The 17,821-nt window shown below is 44.6% G+C and overlaps 1 protein-coding gene across 6 annotated transcripts in view; it reads left to right on the forward strand.

Annotated features, from left to right (window-relative positions):
- The window catches only part of STAMBPL1 (STAM binding protein like 1), a 47,201-nt gene extending 29,687 nt beyond the window's left edge, over positions 1 to 17,514 (forward strand). For 3 of the 6 annotated variants that reach the window (XM_057308677.1, XM_057308676.1, XM_057308678.1), the window contains exons 4-12: positions 1,863 to 1,938; positions 3,723 to 3,818; positions 5,904 to 6,261; positions 7,313 to 7,437; positions 8,078 to 8,122; positions 9,400 to 9,537; positions 13,788 to 13,900; positions 15,032 to 15,131; positions 15,865 to 17,514. In XM_057308677.1, the coding sequence (XP_057164660.1) occupies positions 1,863 to 1,938; positions 3,723 to 3,818; positions 5,904 to 6,261; positions 7,313 to 7,437; positions 8,078 to 8,122; positions 9,400 to 9,537; positions 13,788 to 13,900; positions 15,032 to 15,131; positions 15,865 to 15,921 (1,108 nt within the window). In that variant the 3' untranslated portion in view covers positions 15,922 to 17,514. The remainder of the gene's footprint in view (positions 1 to 1,862; positions 1,939 to 3,722; positions 3,819 to 5,903; positions 6,262 to 7,312; positions 7,438 to 8,077; positions 8,123 to 9,399; positions 9,538 to 13,787; positions 13,901 to 15,031; positions 15,132 to 15,864) is intronic. The other 3 variants (XM_026504087.4, XM_026504089.3, XM_044386002.3) reach the window with 2 other exon arrangements.
- The last annotated feature ends 307 nt before the right edge of the window (positions 17,515 to 17,821 follow it).

Consider the following 17,821-nt stretch of genomic DNA (forward strand, 5'->3'; position numbering starts at 1 on the left):
TGGTTTAATTCACAGTCACGTGCTGATTGACTTCCCTCGCTCAGCCAGGGACTTAATCTGAGAACACGTGAGAAGTGGATGGTTGGCCACACGCAGCCTACCTGGGAAAACCTCTTGTTTCTAGAGAGCTTAACAGTAAATACGAACTTGGAAGCTGTTGGGCATCACTGATAGCACACATTTTCCAAAAACTCTAATGTCTGAACTCTAAGTCACCAGTTGCTAATATTTCTGTTTTGCCTTCTGCTGGTGTGTTTTGCCCATGCTCCTGAGGGGCCGTAAGCATGCAGAAGCAAAAGGCCCCTGCACTGTCTGCGTTACTGAGTCATCAGACCGTGGGAATTTCCGCCTGTCGTTAACCACGTGACAGTTTGTAATTCAGTTATGCTCCAGGGGCCTCGTTCCTGATTACAAGTGGAAGACTTCTCTAAGCTCTCTTCCACTCCAAACACTCGTGACCTTATTCTATTTATAAAGAACAGTTAGTTACTTCAGGCAACTAACAATTTGTGTAGCCTTTTTAAACCATAATTTTCTCCCTAAAGAAATGAGTGATTTTACCATCCCAGTGTCCCCTGAAGGCACCATGACGAGAGCACGTGTGATCTGTAAGCGAGAGGACACCGATCGTTATAAGGTATCACATGTTAGTTGGTCATAAATAGTATTTAGAGCCCATGATGGTCTATCAAGGAAGGACTTTTTGTTTATTTAACAAACATTTATGGAGCACACATCATGAGCTGGACACTATTCTACCAGCTACGGATACATCAGTAAGAAAACAAAAACAAAAACAAAACAGAATTCCCTGCCCTTGTGAAAGCAAAATCTTGACTTTACGTGGAAGTGATGCATCTGGTTTGGTCTAAGGATTTCCCTTTGCCTCTGCTGTCCCTTGTTCCTCAAAAAGGTGATGAAAAATAATGAACTCCTAATTAGCACCTCCTCATCCACTAGGGATTCTGTCATTTCTCTTAGTTGTGAATTTTCAGTTAAGAATTTTTGATATCAGGGAGCCTGGGTGGCTCAGTCGGTGAAGCATCTGCCTTCAGCTCAGGTCATGATCCCGGGGTCCTGCGATCGAGCCCCACATCGGGCTCACTGCTCCTCCACCCTGCTCTCGCTCTCCCGCTCTCTCGCACACACACATAAATAAATAAAATCTTAAAAAAAAAAAAAGAATGTTTGATACAGACACATAGACAGCATGGCACTAATGATTCATCAGTGGTCCTTTGAGTCTTTTTCAATGGTGAGAAGAGATTACATCGATCCTCCTAAACTCGACATTTTCACATGATCTCTGTGTTGCCAGCAGCACCTGAGAGTAAGATTGTGCTCTGGCAGGATCAACCCCCTGGGACCTGAGAAGGACCAAGGTGACATGGTCCGTTAGGGAGCATCCTGACCCTCTTAACCTCAGTGCCAAGTCCGCTGAGCTTTCTACCCTGTAATGCCAAAATCATATGCATGCCAGCCTTTGGTAGAAAGGCTGATGGAAAGAACATAGGTTAAATAATAATGTATTAAGCATGTCCTTTTTGAAAAAGAGTTTCATTCTCGTATTAGAAACCATCACTCGTGGGGCTCCTGGGTGGCTCCGTAGGTTAAGCGTCTGACTCTTGATTTCAGCTCAGGTTGTGATCTCAGGGTCATGAGATAGAGCCCCCCCTGGGCTCTGCACTCAGCGGAGGGTCTACTTCTGTCCCTCTCCCTCTGCCCCTCCCCCTGTTCATGCATGCCCTCTCTCTCTCTCTCTCACTCAAAATAAATAAATAAAATCTTTAAAAAAAATAAATAAAGCATCGCTGAGCTTTTTCTGCCCTATAATGCTAAAGATGTGCTTTCTCTTTTCCTAGCTTGTTTGTAGAAAAGCTTCCCAGCCATCGAGATTACCAGCAATGTGCAGTCCCAGAAAAGCAGGATATTATGAAGGTATTGTGGGGTCGATTTTCCCTGGGGGTATCAAATGCTCCACACGTCTCCATTATTGATCTCCTCCTCCTCTCCTCCTTCCTCTCATCCTCTGGAGAATTTGAGCACAGAAAATTCATTCCATTAGCCAAGATGTTTCGATTTCTTCTTGGACCTTTAATCATTGTTACTGAGTCAGTGTGGGATGTCTAATTGAAACGGGGGGGGGGGAAGATCAAGAATGTGCTCGATCTCTTTGTGGCATGAAGAAGGAAGTAGTCACTGCCCTCCCCGGGGATTGCAAGAAAGATGGTCCAGTTCCCCAGATTTGTTTGAGGGTCATTTTGGCTGGTTTCCATTCTTCCCTACAGTCCTGAACCCAAAAACTATTGGAAGATCAGTGTTGATTATTAGGGCAGCCCCAGAGTTCTAGTTCTCTTTCTTGTAGTACCCTGAAAAGCAGGATATTAGGAAGGTATTGTGGGGTGCTAGCCTCAGTGTAACATAGTGTTTAAGGGTAAGGGGTGGCTTGAAACAGTCTCAGGGAAAAGGAAGATGCTCATTGAGAAGTTATTATTCACCATCAACCTTGGCAGCCGGCAGAGCTTCAGGTATTCTTAGTGGAGAATATATATCCTTTTAAATAACATTTTTAAAATGTTTCCCTTGTATCTGTGTTAAGTAGTTTGGGTTGACCTTATATGAAGGAAGATAATAACAGTATATACAAAGCCAATCACAGCATGAAATTTTAAATAACTCTCAAATGATGCTTGACCATATAATGGATGAAGGGCTCTCTTACCAGTATGTCTGGCCTGAGGCTGCCTGTGAGAACTCAGATTTTGCCAAATGGTCATCTACATTTTTAAAAATGTCTATACGCACTAATCTGAAGGGGCCTCGCTGCCATGCCTTGTCTAGCATTTCCACTGAATCCTCTTGTCATTCAAACTCAGGCTGTTCCATATGGGGCTCAAGGGGGCCCAGCTGCCAAGCTGACTCTTCTGATCTGATTTAGTTTTATTCTTATTTCTGCAGAAAAGAAACAATTCTCCGAAAGCATATACATTTTCTTTGTTTATGCTTGGTGAATAAATGGATGGATGGGAGGATGGATGGATGAGAGAAGATTAAAAGAAATTTTAGTAGAAGAGCCTGGCCAGAGTTAGAAGATTGGATGCTAGTCATAGTCGGGCCACCAACTAGTTGCACTTCTGACCTCTGTAGGCCTTTGTTCCCTCATCTCTGAAAAGGAGGGTGATGCTTGGACTAAATCAGATTTCCCAGATTTTCTGGCCATTAAGAGGAATCACTGAGAAGTTGTTTGAGATCCCGATTCCCCAGTTCCTTCCCTAAACATGTTGATTCAGGGGAACTGGGAGTAGGCCTGGGAATCTGTATTTGTATACAATGCGTCAGCCTCTTTTTTACAGTCAAGCCTAGCAATCCCCACCTGCCATGCTCTCCAGTGTCCCTTCTAACTACGATACCATAGCATTTGCATACAATGGACTGTGCAGTTACAAGCCCACTGCTTAAAACTGGGTACCTACCTGGATGGAATGCTTATCTAACTAATGGAGTCCATAGAGGTCTTACAAAAAGGGATAATACTCTCCCTTCCCTACCGAAAAGTTGTGTTCTGGAGCCATAGCAAAGAGAGCTTTATATTTCCACCATCATCTTTGGTTACTTGTGTCTTGATTTCTAATACACATACCAGCTGTTTTTCTTTCTCAGCTGATGAAAGACTATACTGAGAATCCCACTAATCAATATGTATATATATATATTTTTAAAAGAAACTGAAGGAGATTGCATTCCCAAGGACAGATGAATTGAAAAAGGACCTTTTAAAGAAATATAACGTAGAATACCAAGAATATTTGCAAAGCAAAGTAAGTTCAATTGGTACATTTATTTCATGACTGTTTTCTGTGCAAGTATTTTTTGAATTTCATGTTCATGTGAGTTTTTGGAATGTTATGTGCATTTAAATTAAAAATTAAAGGCGCAGTGATGTAAAACCAATAAAAAATTCATATTGATATCCAGGTTAAGCACTTGCACCAAAGATGTGGTGTTTTTATTTCCCTGCAATATCTAATCATGTGATGCATTAGAAAATAAATTTCCTACAGCAATTTAAATGGAGCTTTTTGGCCAACTCTTGCCACCGTAACCTTGAGGCAGATAACAGCTCTTTGGTGATGAACAGAGGCAGTAGGGGATAGTGACAACAGTATATAGTTTCTGATTTATCTTATTATGCAGGCTTTGGAAATGTGAATTCGATTCTTCAGTCACACAGTCAATATTACATTGAGAGGGAATAATAGCTAACCATATGAGTGAAATGTAATCGTATCACCAATGGATGATGGCTTCTCGATCATTATTACATAAAGAGTGACAATGATAGTGATGTCTAAGAGATTGATTGGCATTAAGAGAAAAAATTGACCAGTCTCCAGGACCTCGAGTTCAAAACTTGGATTCTTAACGTCTTTAGCATTGTTATAAAAATGGCTTTGCTTTTTTTGTTTGACTGCATGTTTATGTGCTTCAGAATTGTCATCTGTGCTGACTCTCACTTGGGTTCGGTCGCATGAACTCTGAATGTGGCCCGGGAACTTCCCGGCTTCCTGTGGGCGTAGCTGGAAGTCAGGGTTGAGGGCAGCGTTTTGACCTAGAACAGAAGGAATGTTGAAATCTGAATGTTCCCTATTGATGATTTGCATTTGACTTGAACTGTGAAAGATGAGAATGCTCTTGGAGGCTCAAGCAAGGCAACAGAGAAGGAGAGAAAAGCTCAGGCCCGTCTTCCTTCCTGTCAGCAATGCACGTGTGGCCGTCCCCTTAGGGTCTCCCAGGGAGGGACAGCCTGGCCTGCCTTTGATGACACCAGTTAGGTTCCAGTTGGCAACAGTATCCCGAAGTATATGTCACGGAGAAATCTCTGCGAGATAGAGTGGCACCCTTTATGCCTCGGAGGGATGGACGTGCCCGTCAGTAAGCCCTTGCTATAGGCAGGACGGGCATCATCGGGGGCTTGTTAGAAATGGAGACTCTCAGGCCACACCCCACACCTGCTGAGTCGGCATCGCCCCTTCGGACGAGACCCCAGGGGATTCGTGCACACCACCAAAGTGCTGCTGTAAGCTGTGTCCCCCACCCCGCTCCAGCAAAGCTACTTTTAATCAAAACTATTTGAGGAGCATATTCAAGATGTATATTCTCTGACCTAATAATGTCTGGATTGTTTTTTTTAAGACTGGGGAGCCTGGGAATCTTCATTTTAACAAAATTCCTGGTTCGTCCTGGTAGAGATGATTGGACCACATTTTGGTAACCGTTTCCTAGTGGTTCCCCCTTCTCTGTGCCAAGTTCCAGCAGTCTGAGTTCCAGAGTCCAAGGCAAGAGGTTCTAAAGCAGCGCTGGCCAGTAGAGCTACCGCCCATGGTAGAAATGTTCCGTGTGGCGCTCTGTTGCGGGAGCCGCTGGCCACGTGGTACGTAGAAGGTGGCAGGCAGGGCTGTGGAACTCGATGTCTAATGTCATTTCATTTAAATTAATTTAAACTTAAGTAGCCCACAGGGCTGGAGGCTACTGTCCTGGGCAGTGAGGTCTAGGGTGATAGAACCATTTCTGAGATATTTCGCTCTGATATTCCGGTCAGTCAGGCCAAGCAGCCGACCCTGACCTTGATTTTCTACTATTTTTTGAAGGTGCAGGGGAATGGAGGGAACTCGACCGTCATGGCCTGCCTCTGGTAAAACACGAGTGGGTTTAGAGCTGCTGCCTCCGTCAGGCTCAGGGGCTGTGGCCGTGATGGTTTATTACTTCCCTCGCTGTCACCCCCATGTCCCCACGGGCACATTGCAGCGTCTGTGTCTCTCTGTCGCCGCTAGCCTGCAAGTGTCTAATCCGTTTGCTGGCGTTGCTCTGGAAACTAACCTCTTGTTCGGCCACGCATTTTCCAGAACAAATACAAGGCAGAAATCCTCAAACAACTGGAGCATCAGAGCCTGATCGAGGCCGAGAGGAAGCGTGTGGCTCGGATGCGGCAGCAGCAGCTGGAGTCGGAGCAGTTCCTGTTCTTCGAAGACCAGCTCAAGAAGCAGGAGTTGGCGCGGGGGCAGACGCGAAGCCAGGAGACCCCGGTGCGGGCGGAGCAGACAGACGGGAGCGCTCTGTCCTGCTTGTCGGCGCACCGCAACCACGCGCTGCTGGACGTGTTCGCAGACCAGCCGCAGAAGAGCGAGGCGGCGCCTGACGCCACCCACTCTCCTCCCGTGAACCGGGCGCTAAAGCCCGCGGCCGCTCTGAGCGCAGTGCAGAGTAAGTGATGGGCCGCGTCCCTGCAAGGCCCTGCGTCGCTTCTGACCAAGCCTCCTCTCGGTGACAGCTGGGAGGGGGCTCCTCTCTCCATTATCCGCGGTGGTAGGGCCGCAGCCGGATCCGGTGTGAATTTCAGCGCCAGCCGGCTCTTCCCAGCGGGCCATAACCTTAACCTTCAGGATGCATGACTTGTACCCAAGAGAGCAGCCACCCTCTCATAAATGGGACCATATGTGGTCATGGTGCAGAGATTTGAAAAGAGAATTCCGAGCATTTTTTTTCTTTCCTGTATTTTCACCAAGAAACACCTGAATCTGAAAGGTGAACACTTAAACTGGAAAAAAGACGCCGAGAAAATGATCGATGCAGACCTCGGCTTAAAAACGTAAATGTAACGTTTCGCCTTCTCCCTGCCCCAGGAGGGTTTGGTGCACACAGGCAGACAGCCTCCAGGTGGATTATGTGCTTCGGCCGACAGTGCGGGGAGAGGGGGGGGGGGCCTGCGTCACTGCGGACAAGTTCCCAGATCCGAGCGCAGACACTGTCCGACAGCAACTTGTTTTCATTTATTTTAAATACAATGATAGGCAACCATTTTATAAATTACCCCATTGCGAATTCTTTCTGAAAACGGTGCTTTTATGTAACCATCACCAACTTGCATAAAGACATAAAGTAACACGGGGAAGAGTTATCTATCCTGTCTTACCGTCTATGAGATACATTCTCTGCAGCCTCTGCACTTAGCAGTGTATTTGCTTTGTGCTGCAAAAAAACCCTCACACATACGTGTAAACAGTTGATCTAAGGCGCAAAGGTGTTAAAGTGCTGGCACCCCCCCCCCCATGAAACAATTTATACGCAAAGCGGAATTTTACCTTCCTTCTCATTGATGCTTAGTCCAGTTTAAAAATAACATACAGAAAGTGGAGCGCCTGATAATTTCATCTTTTCTATTTCCATTGCCCTGCAGTTGCTTACCGAAAACAGCGCTGATGGATGGGATGTAAGACTTGTTTCTTTAGCTTTTTCTGCCTTTCCTGTTCCTTAGATTTAGTGGTCGAAGGACTGCGGTGTGTAGTTTTATCAAGAGACCTTTGCCACAGATTTCTGCTGCTGGCAGAATCTAATACCGTGAGAGGAGTAGAAACGTGTGGAATACTGTGTGGAAAACTGGTATGGCCTTTGTTTCGTATCTTTCTGCCCACAATACGTTCATAGTCGTGACTTCCCTGTGAGAAGCAGAACAGAGTGAACGCATCCTAAGAGTTGCAAAAATTATGAAGTTATCTTTATTTAGATTAATGACACAAAACTGCTGTCATTATTAATGGAATGATCCTTCCAGGAAATGGGTTGTAGAATTTTAGGGATACCGTAAAAGCTCTTTGTAAAGAATGAATCAAACCACATATTAAACCTTTGTTTAGCAAGATGATGGATTAGGGTGCCTGGCTGGGTCAGTCGGTTAAGCATCCCGACTCTTGGTTTCAGCTCAGGTCGTGAGATCAAGTCCTGAGTCAGGCTCCAGGCTCAGTGCGAAGTTTGCTTGATAGTCTCCCTCCCCCTCTGCCCCTCCCCCTGCTCTCTCTCTCCCTCTCAAATAAATAAAATCTTAAAAAAAAAAAAAGAAAAATGATGGATTACAGGTCTCCAGATTTCCAAAGCCATCTAAATCAGATTTCTGTTGCAATTGTTAGTTTCCCATGTATTTATCTAATTAAGTCTACCCATTCTGATCTGAGGCAGGTGGTCATCTCGCTGCCCTTTTGCGGATCCGTGTGGAATAAAACTCAGGTTTTGTTGTTTCCTTTAGTTTCAGACAGTACTCTCAACAAGATTTCAGCTGAAATCTTACGGCGTAAGTCCTTGTTACGTATGGAAGATATTTTCAGAAATATGCGATGAAAGACAATGTCAAACTAGAAGGAGGACCAAAGAGAGATGATGCGTTTAATTTGCTACTTGGAAGAAGGATGAATAATGTCTTGTGGAAAGTGCCCTTTATAGTGTCACTTGGGTCCAGGCACATCTTCTGCCCTAAACGTTTAGCTTGGGGACCGTTGCTTAACCAGATGTGTTTCATTCAGCACACATTCCCCCTGCAGTATTCCCGTTCTGCATCTTCACGTGTCCTCCAGGAGAGAGGAAGCACAGAGGACCGACGCAGGAGCGTCACCCGCCATGTCCTCCCCTCAGCCACCTTTTCTGTCCTTCAGGGGCAGTGTGGTCTGGATGCTTCCTCCACACCATATGTTGTACTTAGTTTGACTGATTGATTCAGTCATTCATTCCTTCAGCAGACAGACATGTACTCAGTACAACCAGGCATCGTGCTTGGTGCTGGCGTCTGTAGCCTATAACAGCCATAGTTTTTGCCATATGATGCTCACGTGATGGCTCTGAAGAACCAGCCAGATGATTAATTCTCAGAGGGGCAGGAGAGCCCTCAGACCGGAGAGAAGGTGGCACTTGCAGAGGGCGGACAGCTACTCCCAGCACCAGCATCTCCTGACTCAGCATCCGATCACCTCCTCCCAGCCCCCTTGCTTCAGCTCTTCCCTTGGCCCGAAGGGACTAATGTGTTTTTCCTTTCTCTTTTTCTAACTGCGAATCCAAAACATCACCTTAATTATGGAAAATCTCCATGAGCTCCCCCAATGGCTGGAGCAGATTAGGTCTGGGAGGTGAAATGAAGTATAAGCAATAAAATAAAAACAAGACCGTCAACCTCCACAAACCTTAGAAACGTCCTGCAGTAAACCCACAGAATCATTTAATATTTCCCTTCCTAATAAACCTGCTGCTGTTTTTTTCGGATCTTTTCTGCTGCAAATGTAATATATCAAGACATTATTTATTAAGTGAAGGATCACGGACAAGCCCCGGGATGCAAACTCCCTATTTGTCACACGTTTTCTATCATGATAAGAGGTTTTGAGGTCCGGAGAGCTGCCTTTCAAGTTTGGGGCAGGTTGTCCATTTTTAAGTGTGAGACTTTGATTTTGAGGTGGCGGGTGGTGGGGCCGTCTCTAGTCTTCCAGCAAGACAGTGTACCCCCAGCTCAGGCTCTGGGGGTTTGTGTTTTGTTTTTTTTTTCTCAGATGCTTGTTATTCTTTCTGCTGATTGTTTTCTAGACGCATAATGAATTTACTATCACCCATGTAATTGTGCCCAAGCAGTCCGCGGGGCCGGACTACTGTGACGTGGAGAACGTGGAAGAATTATTCGGCGTTCAGGACCAACATGGCCTCCTCACGCTGGGGTGGATCCACGTATGTGTGACCATCGGGTTTCAGTGTATTTTCTGTGGGGCGCTATTTTCCTCCTTGAGGAAACTGAATTTCCTTGAAACCATTTCTTCTTCTTGATTTTTTTCAAGCGGAGTAAATGTTATCCTATGAAAGCATTCTCTTCGGGGCCACGTCTCAATCTGTCAAATCTGGATTTGGACAGGGCTATATTCTGCTCTTTTTTCTTACCATCCAACATTAAAGGAGAGAGCAACGTTTGGAAATTGGGTGATTTGCTTTGATGGTTTTATATAGTCTAATGGAGACCTAATCAGATTTTTAACTAATTTGACAAGACCATTATTAATGTTCCCTTTCTCTTTGCCGTGGGTCAAAAGTAGATGATTTTAAGAAAATTTCTGAAAATGTTACTTTGAAACAGATGCTTTTATATATCAAACAGGAACCATACATTCTTCCACATCTCCCCTACAGGCCAAGAAGGAATTTTTACTGTATAAACAGCCAATGTGGGGCCAAAAATATTGGGTTCCATTGTCCACTGGGCCATCATAGAAGCGAGAAAGGGCTTCTGAACTAAAAGATGTGAGTTTAGGGGCGCCTGGGTGGCACAGCGGTTAATCGTCTGCCTTCGGCTCAGGGCGTGATCCCGGCATTACGGGATCGAGTCCCACATCAGGCTCTTCCGCTATGAGCCTGCTTCTTCCTCTCCCACTCCCCCTGCTTCTGTTCCCTCTCTCGCTGGCTGTCTTTCTCTGTCGAATAAATAAATAAAAAATCTTAAAAAAAAAAAAAAAGATGTGAGTTTAAATCTCGGCTCTGCTAAAAACTCCTTGCAGGAATGTCGGTAGATTATGTAAGCAATCTGGGCGACAGCTTCACCATCCATAGAACAGATGTCCTCATAATCGACTTCCCACAGTGGTCTGTGTTAAATGAAATAATGTCAGTGAATTTCATGGCCCATTTTTCTAGGAACTCAAAATTGTAGCCATTGGTTTTGGTGTTGATGCTCTAATTTTCCTATCCATGGTTTAATCTGTCTGGGGGACATTTTTCCATTCAGTCTTATACATGTGGACCTGGGGTAGGGACAAGTCATCCCACTGTCATGCGATGATGGCCAAGATTTTCAGAGAGAGTGTGGAAGAATTCAAGAGCGCTTGAGAGCTCTTGAGAAACTAGTGACCATTTTTCATTTTACTTGCTTTACAAGGACACACTGAGGAGGGACAGGACACGCACTTAGACCCCCCGTCCCTCCCCACACACAAAATCAGCAAGCGCTTGGTGGTACATAATTGCAGAGGGAGAGGAGACTTTAGTCCCAGCTCTACCTAACTTCCTTTTCTTTTTTAAGATTTTATTTATTTATGTATTTATTTATTTATTTATTTGAGAAAGAGCGTTAGCAGGAAGAGGGGCAGAGGGAGAGGGAGAAGCAGGCTCCCCGCCGAGCAGGGAGCCCGACATGGGGCTCGATCCCAGGACCCTGAGATCATGACCTGAGCTGAGGGCAGGCGCTTAATTGACTGAGCCACTCAGGCGACCCTCCACCTAGGTTCCTGTGTTCTTCGTCACCTCCTTGCTTCTAGGTGCCCCCACTGAGCAGCTGGGGCTAATGAGTGCCCTCTCTCCCTCACTGGATTTGTGTGAGCCATAAACAGGACATCGAGTGTGAAAGTCCTTTGAAAAATATAAACCACCTCTCAAACGCAAGAAATGATTTATGATGAAGAGTTTGCAAAACTTTCTATAGATCTATTTGTTTTACTTAACAGTAAGTAATGTGCCTTACTGGGTGATTAAAAACCGCTGCATTTTAAAGGTGCTCTTTAGTTTAATGTGATTTTCTGTAACAGGAATGCATTTTAGAGCAAAATAAAATATAGCAAAGGAATCATAACATAAACTGAGAAAGAATGACAGTCCATTAAATTACACTTACATCGAAGAGCCAATGTTAGTTTCTCTTATAAAACATTTTCCAAATTAAAAACAGGTTTCCCTTCATGACCTGTAATACAATATATGCAGTAATGAAGTTAAGTCACTTAGATTATGAATTTAGCAAAATTTTAGAATTCTGGAATTTTGCTTTTTGTTTCACCATGGCAAATCATTGCAGTTCAATGAAAACCCTAAAATGTTGTATTTCTAAATTTTAATGGTTGCAAGTGATATGTTTGTGATTTTTTTTATTGACATAATAGTAGCAACACATTCCAGAGCTATCAGAATCCGATAGGGCTGGATTTGCGTGTGGACTTCTCAGCTTAACTGGCTGTCTGCACGTCGGCATTATTTACTCTTGTGCTTACCTCAGTCTCCTCATCTGGAAAATAGGGATGATAACAGCACTTTTCTCATGTTGTTGTAAGAGTTGAATGAGGTAATGCGTGGGAGGCGATTCCATCCGTCCCTGAGTGAATGGCACCTGCAGCCATCATCATCATCATGGGCATGGCCATGGTCATGGTCATTTTTATTTCCATAGAGGGGGTAGGGTGGGAGCGCCATTCTCCCATGGAAGAGCTGTTATTATCCAAGTGGAAGTGAAGGGCTCAGGTCTCCCGCGGTGTGCATTCAGTATGCAAATAAATGAACAGGCAGAGCCATTTGTCTGTTTGGCAGTCTGCTTGCTGCCTCACAGTGCCGGGTCCCTCTGAGCAGTTCGTACTTTCTCACCAAGGCATAGACGGTCTGTGTAGTAACAGAAGGTCTGAATTGAATCAGATTAACAGGCAGTCAGACCCTCCTACTCAAACCTCACTAGAGCTTTGGGTTTTCAAAGGTAGGGTAATTTCCAGTCCTCAGTTGACCTATGTCTTTGTAGACCAAGACCAAGAGTTATTTTTTCCTCACAGAATATGTATCTTCTGTAAATAGATATCAACGGCTTTACCTTCATTCTGTTAAATCTATTAAATAAAGTGGAAATGAGTTGTAAAATCTTGCATTTCTTTAGCAGACCATAGTGAAGTGTAAAGGCATGAAGCTATTTTTATGGGTCCTTGCCCTTTAGTTAACAATGACAATATTGGGGGGCCTGGGTGGCTCCGTCGGTTCAGCCTCCAACTCCTGGTTTTGGCTCAGGTCACGATCTCAGAGTCGTGAGATCGAGCCCTGCGTGGGGCTCTGCGCTCAGCAGGGAGTCTGCTTAAGATTCTCTCCTCCTTCTCCCCATAATCCCCCTCTCAAAAAAAACAAAAAAACAAAAACAAAAAAACAATGACAATATTAAAATAGCAAAAGCAATAAGACAGCAACAAACATAGCAAATGATTTTGATTCCTTTCTGTGCTAGGCGCTGTTCTAAGAATTTCGTGTGGATTGTCGCATTTAATTTTAATGTAGCAACCCCATGAAGAAAATGCTTACTGTCCTTGTTGTATAGTTGATGAAATGCACATGAGGGGGTTAAGTAATCTTCTCAGTGTCATAGAGCCAGGGAGCGATGGGCCCAGGACGCAGACAATGCATGCTGGGGGTCTTGCTTTCATGCTTAAAGTGGTCACATTCCTTTTTCAAGGGGAATTGGGGTTAACTATGAATTTTAAAAATCATGATGGGTGCGTGTATTTTTCATATTCGAGTGTAAACCTCTGATTTGTCTCTCACAAGCGTAAGCTTGTATATAGCTAAAACCCTGGAAGATACAGCTTTCGGTTTATAATCTCCCCTTCCTTCTCATCATGCGGGTATTTACTTGCTGTGGGAGATGAGTCCCAAACGCCTCCAACAACTTGGAGAGTTCTGTTCCCCCATTTGTAGGGAATGACGGTCACGAAAGGACACACAGCAAAATGTGGTAAATTCACTGAAAACGTTCCTTTCGTGTCCATGGTTTTGTCTAAAGCATCTCTGGGTTTCCAATCAGAGCTGTGCTGCTGACCAGCTGTGTGACCACGGGCAAGTTACTTAAAGGAGCCTCGGGAGCCTGTGTGTGAAATTGAGATGCCCCTAGAACCATCTCCTAGTTTCGTTGTGATGAGAATCTCTTTAAAGCCTCTGGCAAATTAATTTCCAGTTCTGTCTGTTCTGATAAAGCAGAACACACACGAACGCTTCCAAGAGCCTCTTCTCAAAGCTGTGGTTATTCCAAGGTGCACGAGGGGAAGGATAATGTCAGCCACACATTTTTTAAAATCCTGATTTGATTCATGACGGTAAAAAAGAAAAAGCCAGTCACTAGAGATTTCCCTTAGAATGGGCTGTGGCCTCGGCTAAGACAGCTCCTCCAGTAAGATTGTGCTCTCTTCTGTTTCCAGACACATCCGACCCAAACTGCATTCCTGTCCAGTGTTGATCTTCACACTCACTGTTCCTATCAGCTCATGCTGCCAGAGGCCATTGCCATCGTTTGTTCGCCAAAGCATAAAGAGTGAGTGTCCTTGTGGGCGGGGTCCCAGGGAGGGGTCTGAGGCGCTGGGTCAGGTGCGTCCACGCAGCATGTGGCCACGTGGCAGCACTGGGAGAGGCGGGGCCCCATGCCCTTGGGAAGCAGACATTGGTGGCAGTCAGCTCCCTTTGGTTTTTAAGGTCCTTTCATAGTGGGATTACTGGTTCTCTTTCCTTAGTGAGCACGATCTCCAAGTGGATAAACCGGGTGTTGTTTCAGTTTGCCATTTGAGATCGTAATTCTCCTGTTGTAAGAAAATGCCTAGCCTTAGCTTAATGACCTCCAAAGCCTTTCTAGGTCTGGGAGACAGTGATCATTAGAGAGTGATTATGAGCAGAGGAGTCAGACAAACTTAGAGTGCAGTCCTGCCTCCAGCCTCAAAGGGTGTGTGACACCACCATGAGCCTCAGTCTCTTTATCCCTGACACCGCCTGTGGGGGTTGACGTGAAGAGGCAGGTGAATGGCAGTCTGTAGAAAGGGCTCAGCATAGTGTCTGGCACCAGTTAGCACTCAACAAATATTTGCTGTTTCTTTAAACAGCATCTGCAGTATTAGAAAAAGTAGAAATAACTGCCACCTGTCATTTCCTCCCACGGGGCCTCCATTTTCCATTCCGGTCTCACAGGACAGTTCAGCTGTCTCTTCCCCATTGCAGCCCAGCAGGTGCGTGGAGTTGGCATTGGCCCCTCGGGAGTTTCTCTGCTCTGGGCCGTTATTGCAAAATTGGTTTAAAAGGCCAGTGATGGGTGTTAAGGAGGGCACATATTGCATGGGGCACTGGGTGTTATACGCAAACAATGAATCATGGAACACAACATCAAGAACTAAGGTTGTACTGTGTGGTGACTAACATCATGTAATAAAAAATTATTTAAAAATAAAAAAATAAAAGATTACTGTGGAGGGACGTCTGGGTGGCTCAGTCGTTTAAGAGTCCGGCTCTTGATTTTGGCTCAGGTCAGGATCTCAGGGTCGTGAGATCAAGCCCTGTGCTGAGCATGGAGTCTGCTTAGGATTCTCTCTCTCTGCCCTTCTCCTTCCCTCCCACCTGCTCGCTCTGGAAAGCCAAATGATCTTTAATTTTTGTACCTTTTATTTCCACCCTGAAACAGCACCGGTATTTTCAGGCTCACCAATGCCGGCATGCTTGAGGTTTCTGCTTGTAAGAAGAAGGGCTTTCATCCACACACCAAGGACCCCAGGCTGTTCAGTGTGAGTAGACTCTGCTGGCTCTTTTTTACAGATGCTTATTTTTCACCTCTTCCTTTTTTTTTTTTTTTTTCCCCTTTAAGGAGAGAAACAGTAGCAGTATAATACGGGATAAAACACTGAGGTGCTTAGTTTGGGGTTTTCTTCTCCTGAAAATTAATCAATCTTTGTAGTTACTTCTGATTTCTTTGCATTATTATTTTATCTACAAGAAAATGGCAGGATTTCTACAGCACACTTGATTGTGCATGAAGTTACTTTTCCATTTATGTATCTGTGTGATACGTAAAGAAATACAGTTTTCCTCAGACTCCAAGGAAGCAGATAATGAAAGAAAATGATATTTAGTGTCTCATGAGGTCTTTCTGCTCAGTGTGGCCAGATTAATTTTTCAGAACAGTTCACTGAAAGCTGTAATCATACTTCTTGGTTGGCTACATGTAGCCCCAAAGAAACACTTGTGACTACATCTTTTCTTTCCAGCTGCTTGGCTGGTGGTTCTCTGGCGGGAACGCCAGAGGAGCATTGTTTTGAAGTTAAGACCTACTTAAAATGACAATCACTTGGCAACCTTTATACGTGTGTTTTTGTTGGAAATGAAGAAATATGATTCTATTTGTTCTCATCAGAAACATTTTCTGAATTAGGAACGTTTTTAAGTTAGGAAATTCACATTCCCTTTCTGCAGAGAACCATGGTAAATATTATGATGTAAAACCAATTTTTTCTCACCTAGATATGCAAACATGTGTTGGTAAAAGACATAAAAATAACCATGCTGGATCTAAGGTGATGTGTTCCGAAGACTAGCACCATCGACAGCAGACGCGAACGCGTGGACGTGCGGCTGCCAGATTTTCTTAAGACGTTTCCTGAAGTGACTGATATTTTATATTTATACATTTTAGATGAGAAAGTTTGATATTTATTGTTCTGGCCCATTTTGAAGTTTTCTTTTTGGGTTGCTCTGTCTCCGGAGAGTCACAGTTGTGTTACATTGATAGCTGTGAATTCGCCCAGCTGCTCCGACCGCGTAATAAATGACGCTGCAAACAGTACGTCTGATGCTCGTAGAGCTCTCTGCGCACGCTTTCAGAGCTTTCTGTGCCTCGTTCCCGTGAAAGGCAATTCCAGGGGGCGCCTGGGTGGCTCAGTCATTAAGCATCTGCCTTCGGCTCAGGTCATGATCCTGGGGTCCTGGGATTGAGCACCGTGTCAGGCTCCCTGCTCAGCGGGGAGTCTGCTTCTCCCTCCCCCACTCCCCCTGCTTGTGTTCCCTCTCTCACTGGCTCCTCTCTCTCTCTCTCTCTCTGTCAAATAAATAAAATCTTTAAAAAAAAAATCCAAAAATAAAAGTAATTCCAAACGAGAGATGCTGAGTACCAGGGGGTCTCCCAGACAGGCCATCTGTTTCTGCCACCCTTCCCTGTGGTCGAAGATGAGCAGTTTCCACGTGTGAGAAGAAACGTGGCCACAGATGGTAGAGCCATCTTGCGTTCAGTGTCAGCAGGTGGGCTCAGAGATATGTCTGCAGCAGATCCCAGTGGAAGATACCAGAACAGTGAGCTTCTACTCAGGGAGCAGGTGCCAGAGGACTTGGGGTAGCAGACGGCTCATTAACTTGACCGAGAGGACTGAAACCAGACACACTTGACAGAAGAATGTATAAAGTCTCAAATAAAAGTGTACAGCTTGTTACTGTGAAAGGTAATAGGGGTGATAGGGAGAAGAAATGCAGTGTAGGAAATAACTGATAGTTCTTAGCCTGAGAGAATATGTAAGAAAATAATTTGGAAAGCACACTTGCAATTAAAAGCATCTATCTATAAACCATGGCGCAGGGAACTGGAAGAAAAAAATACCTTTAAGCTGAATAAGGTAACATAAATACAACATTATGGTTTTACTGAGGCTTGGATTAGGATTTGTGACTGGTATCTAGATAAGAAAAGCATGTATCTGGATCAAAAGACAGGGATTAAACAGAAGGAATGGGAGGTTTGTGGTCTGTGTTGGCAAGTTGAATTAGGAGGAAAAACATTGTGGAGACAGAATGTGACCATATTCAGAGGTAGAACGTTTAAAGAGGTGATTAAGGTAAAATGAGGCCACTACAGGGCCCTAGTCCAATCTGACTGGGGTCCTTATGTGAAGAAAAAATTAGGACACAGACGCAGAGGGCAGATCACAGGAGGACACAGGGAGACGACGGCCTCTACAAGGAAAGATGCTTCTGAAGAAACAGACCTGTCCACACCTTGATCTCAGACTTCCAGCTTCCAGAACTGTGGGAAACTGAATTTCTGTCGTTTAAACCACCCAATCTGTGGTATTATATTATGGCGGTCCAGCAAACTCATACAGTACTTAATAAATATTTACTGAAGTTGTTTGTCTTCTTTTTCTTCCTCGGGGACAGAATGGAAATGATTTTCTTTGTCATCACGCAGAAATTACTCTCGTCTCCACAGACCTCGTCAATTATAGAAGAGCAAGCAGGCTGTCTGTGGGTTATTCTCAGGTCCTGAAGTTGCTCCTGGATTCCTTTGAGAAGTGTTTTGTTTGTGGAACAGTTGGCATTATATTTGAAATGCAGTGTCAGTGAAGGCCACATCCCAGGGTTGGTTCCATATCTCCCCCCATTTCATCCGTGCTGCAGACACACAGGTCATCCTGGAGACTGTGTTATCACA

The sequence above is a fragment of the Ursus arctos genome, unplaced genomic scaffold, assembly GCF_023065955.2.
Source record: "Ursus arctos isolate Adak ecotype North America unplaced genomic scaffold, UrsArc2.0 scaffold_7, whole genome shotgun sequence".
NCBI lineage: Eukaryota > Metazoa > Chordata > Mammalia > Carnivora > Ursidae > Ursus > Ursus arctos.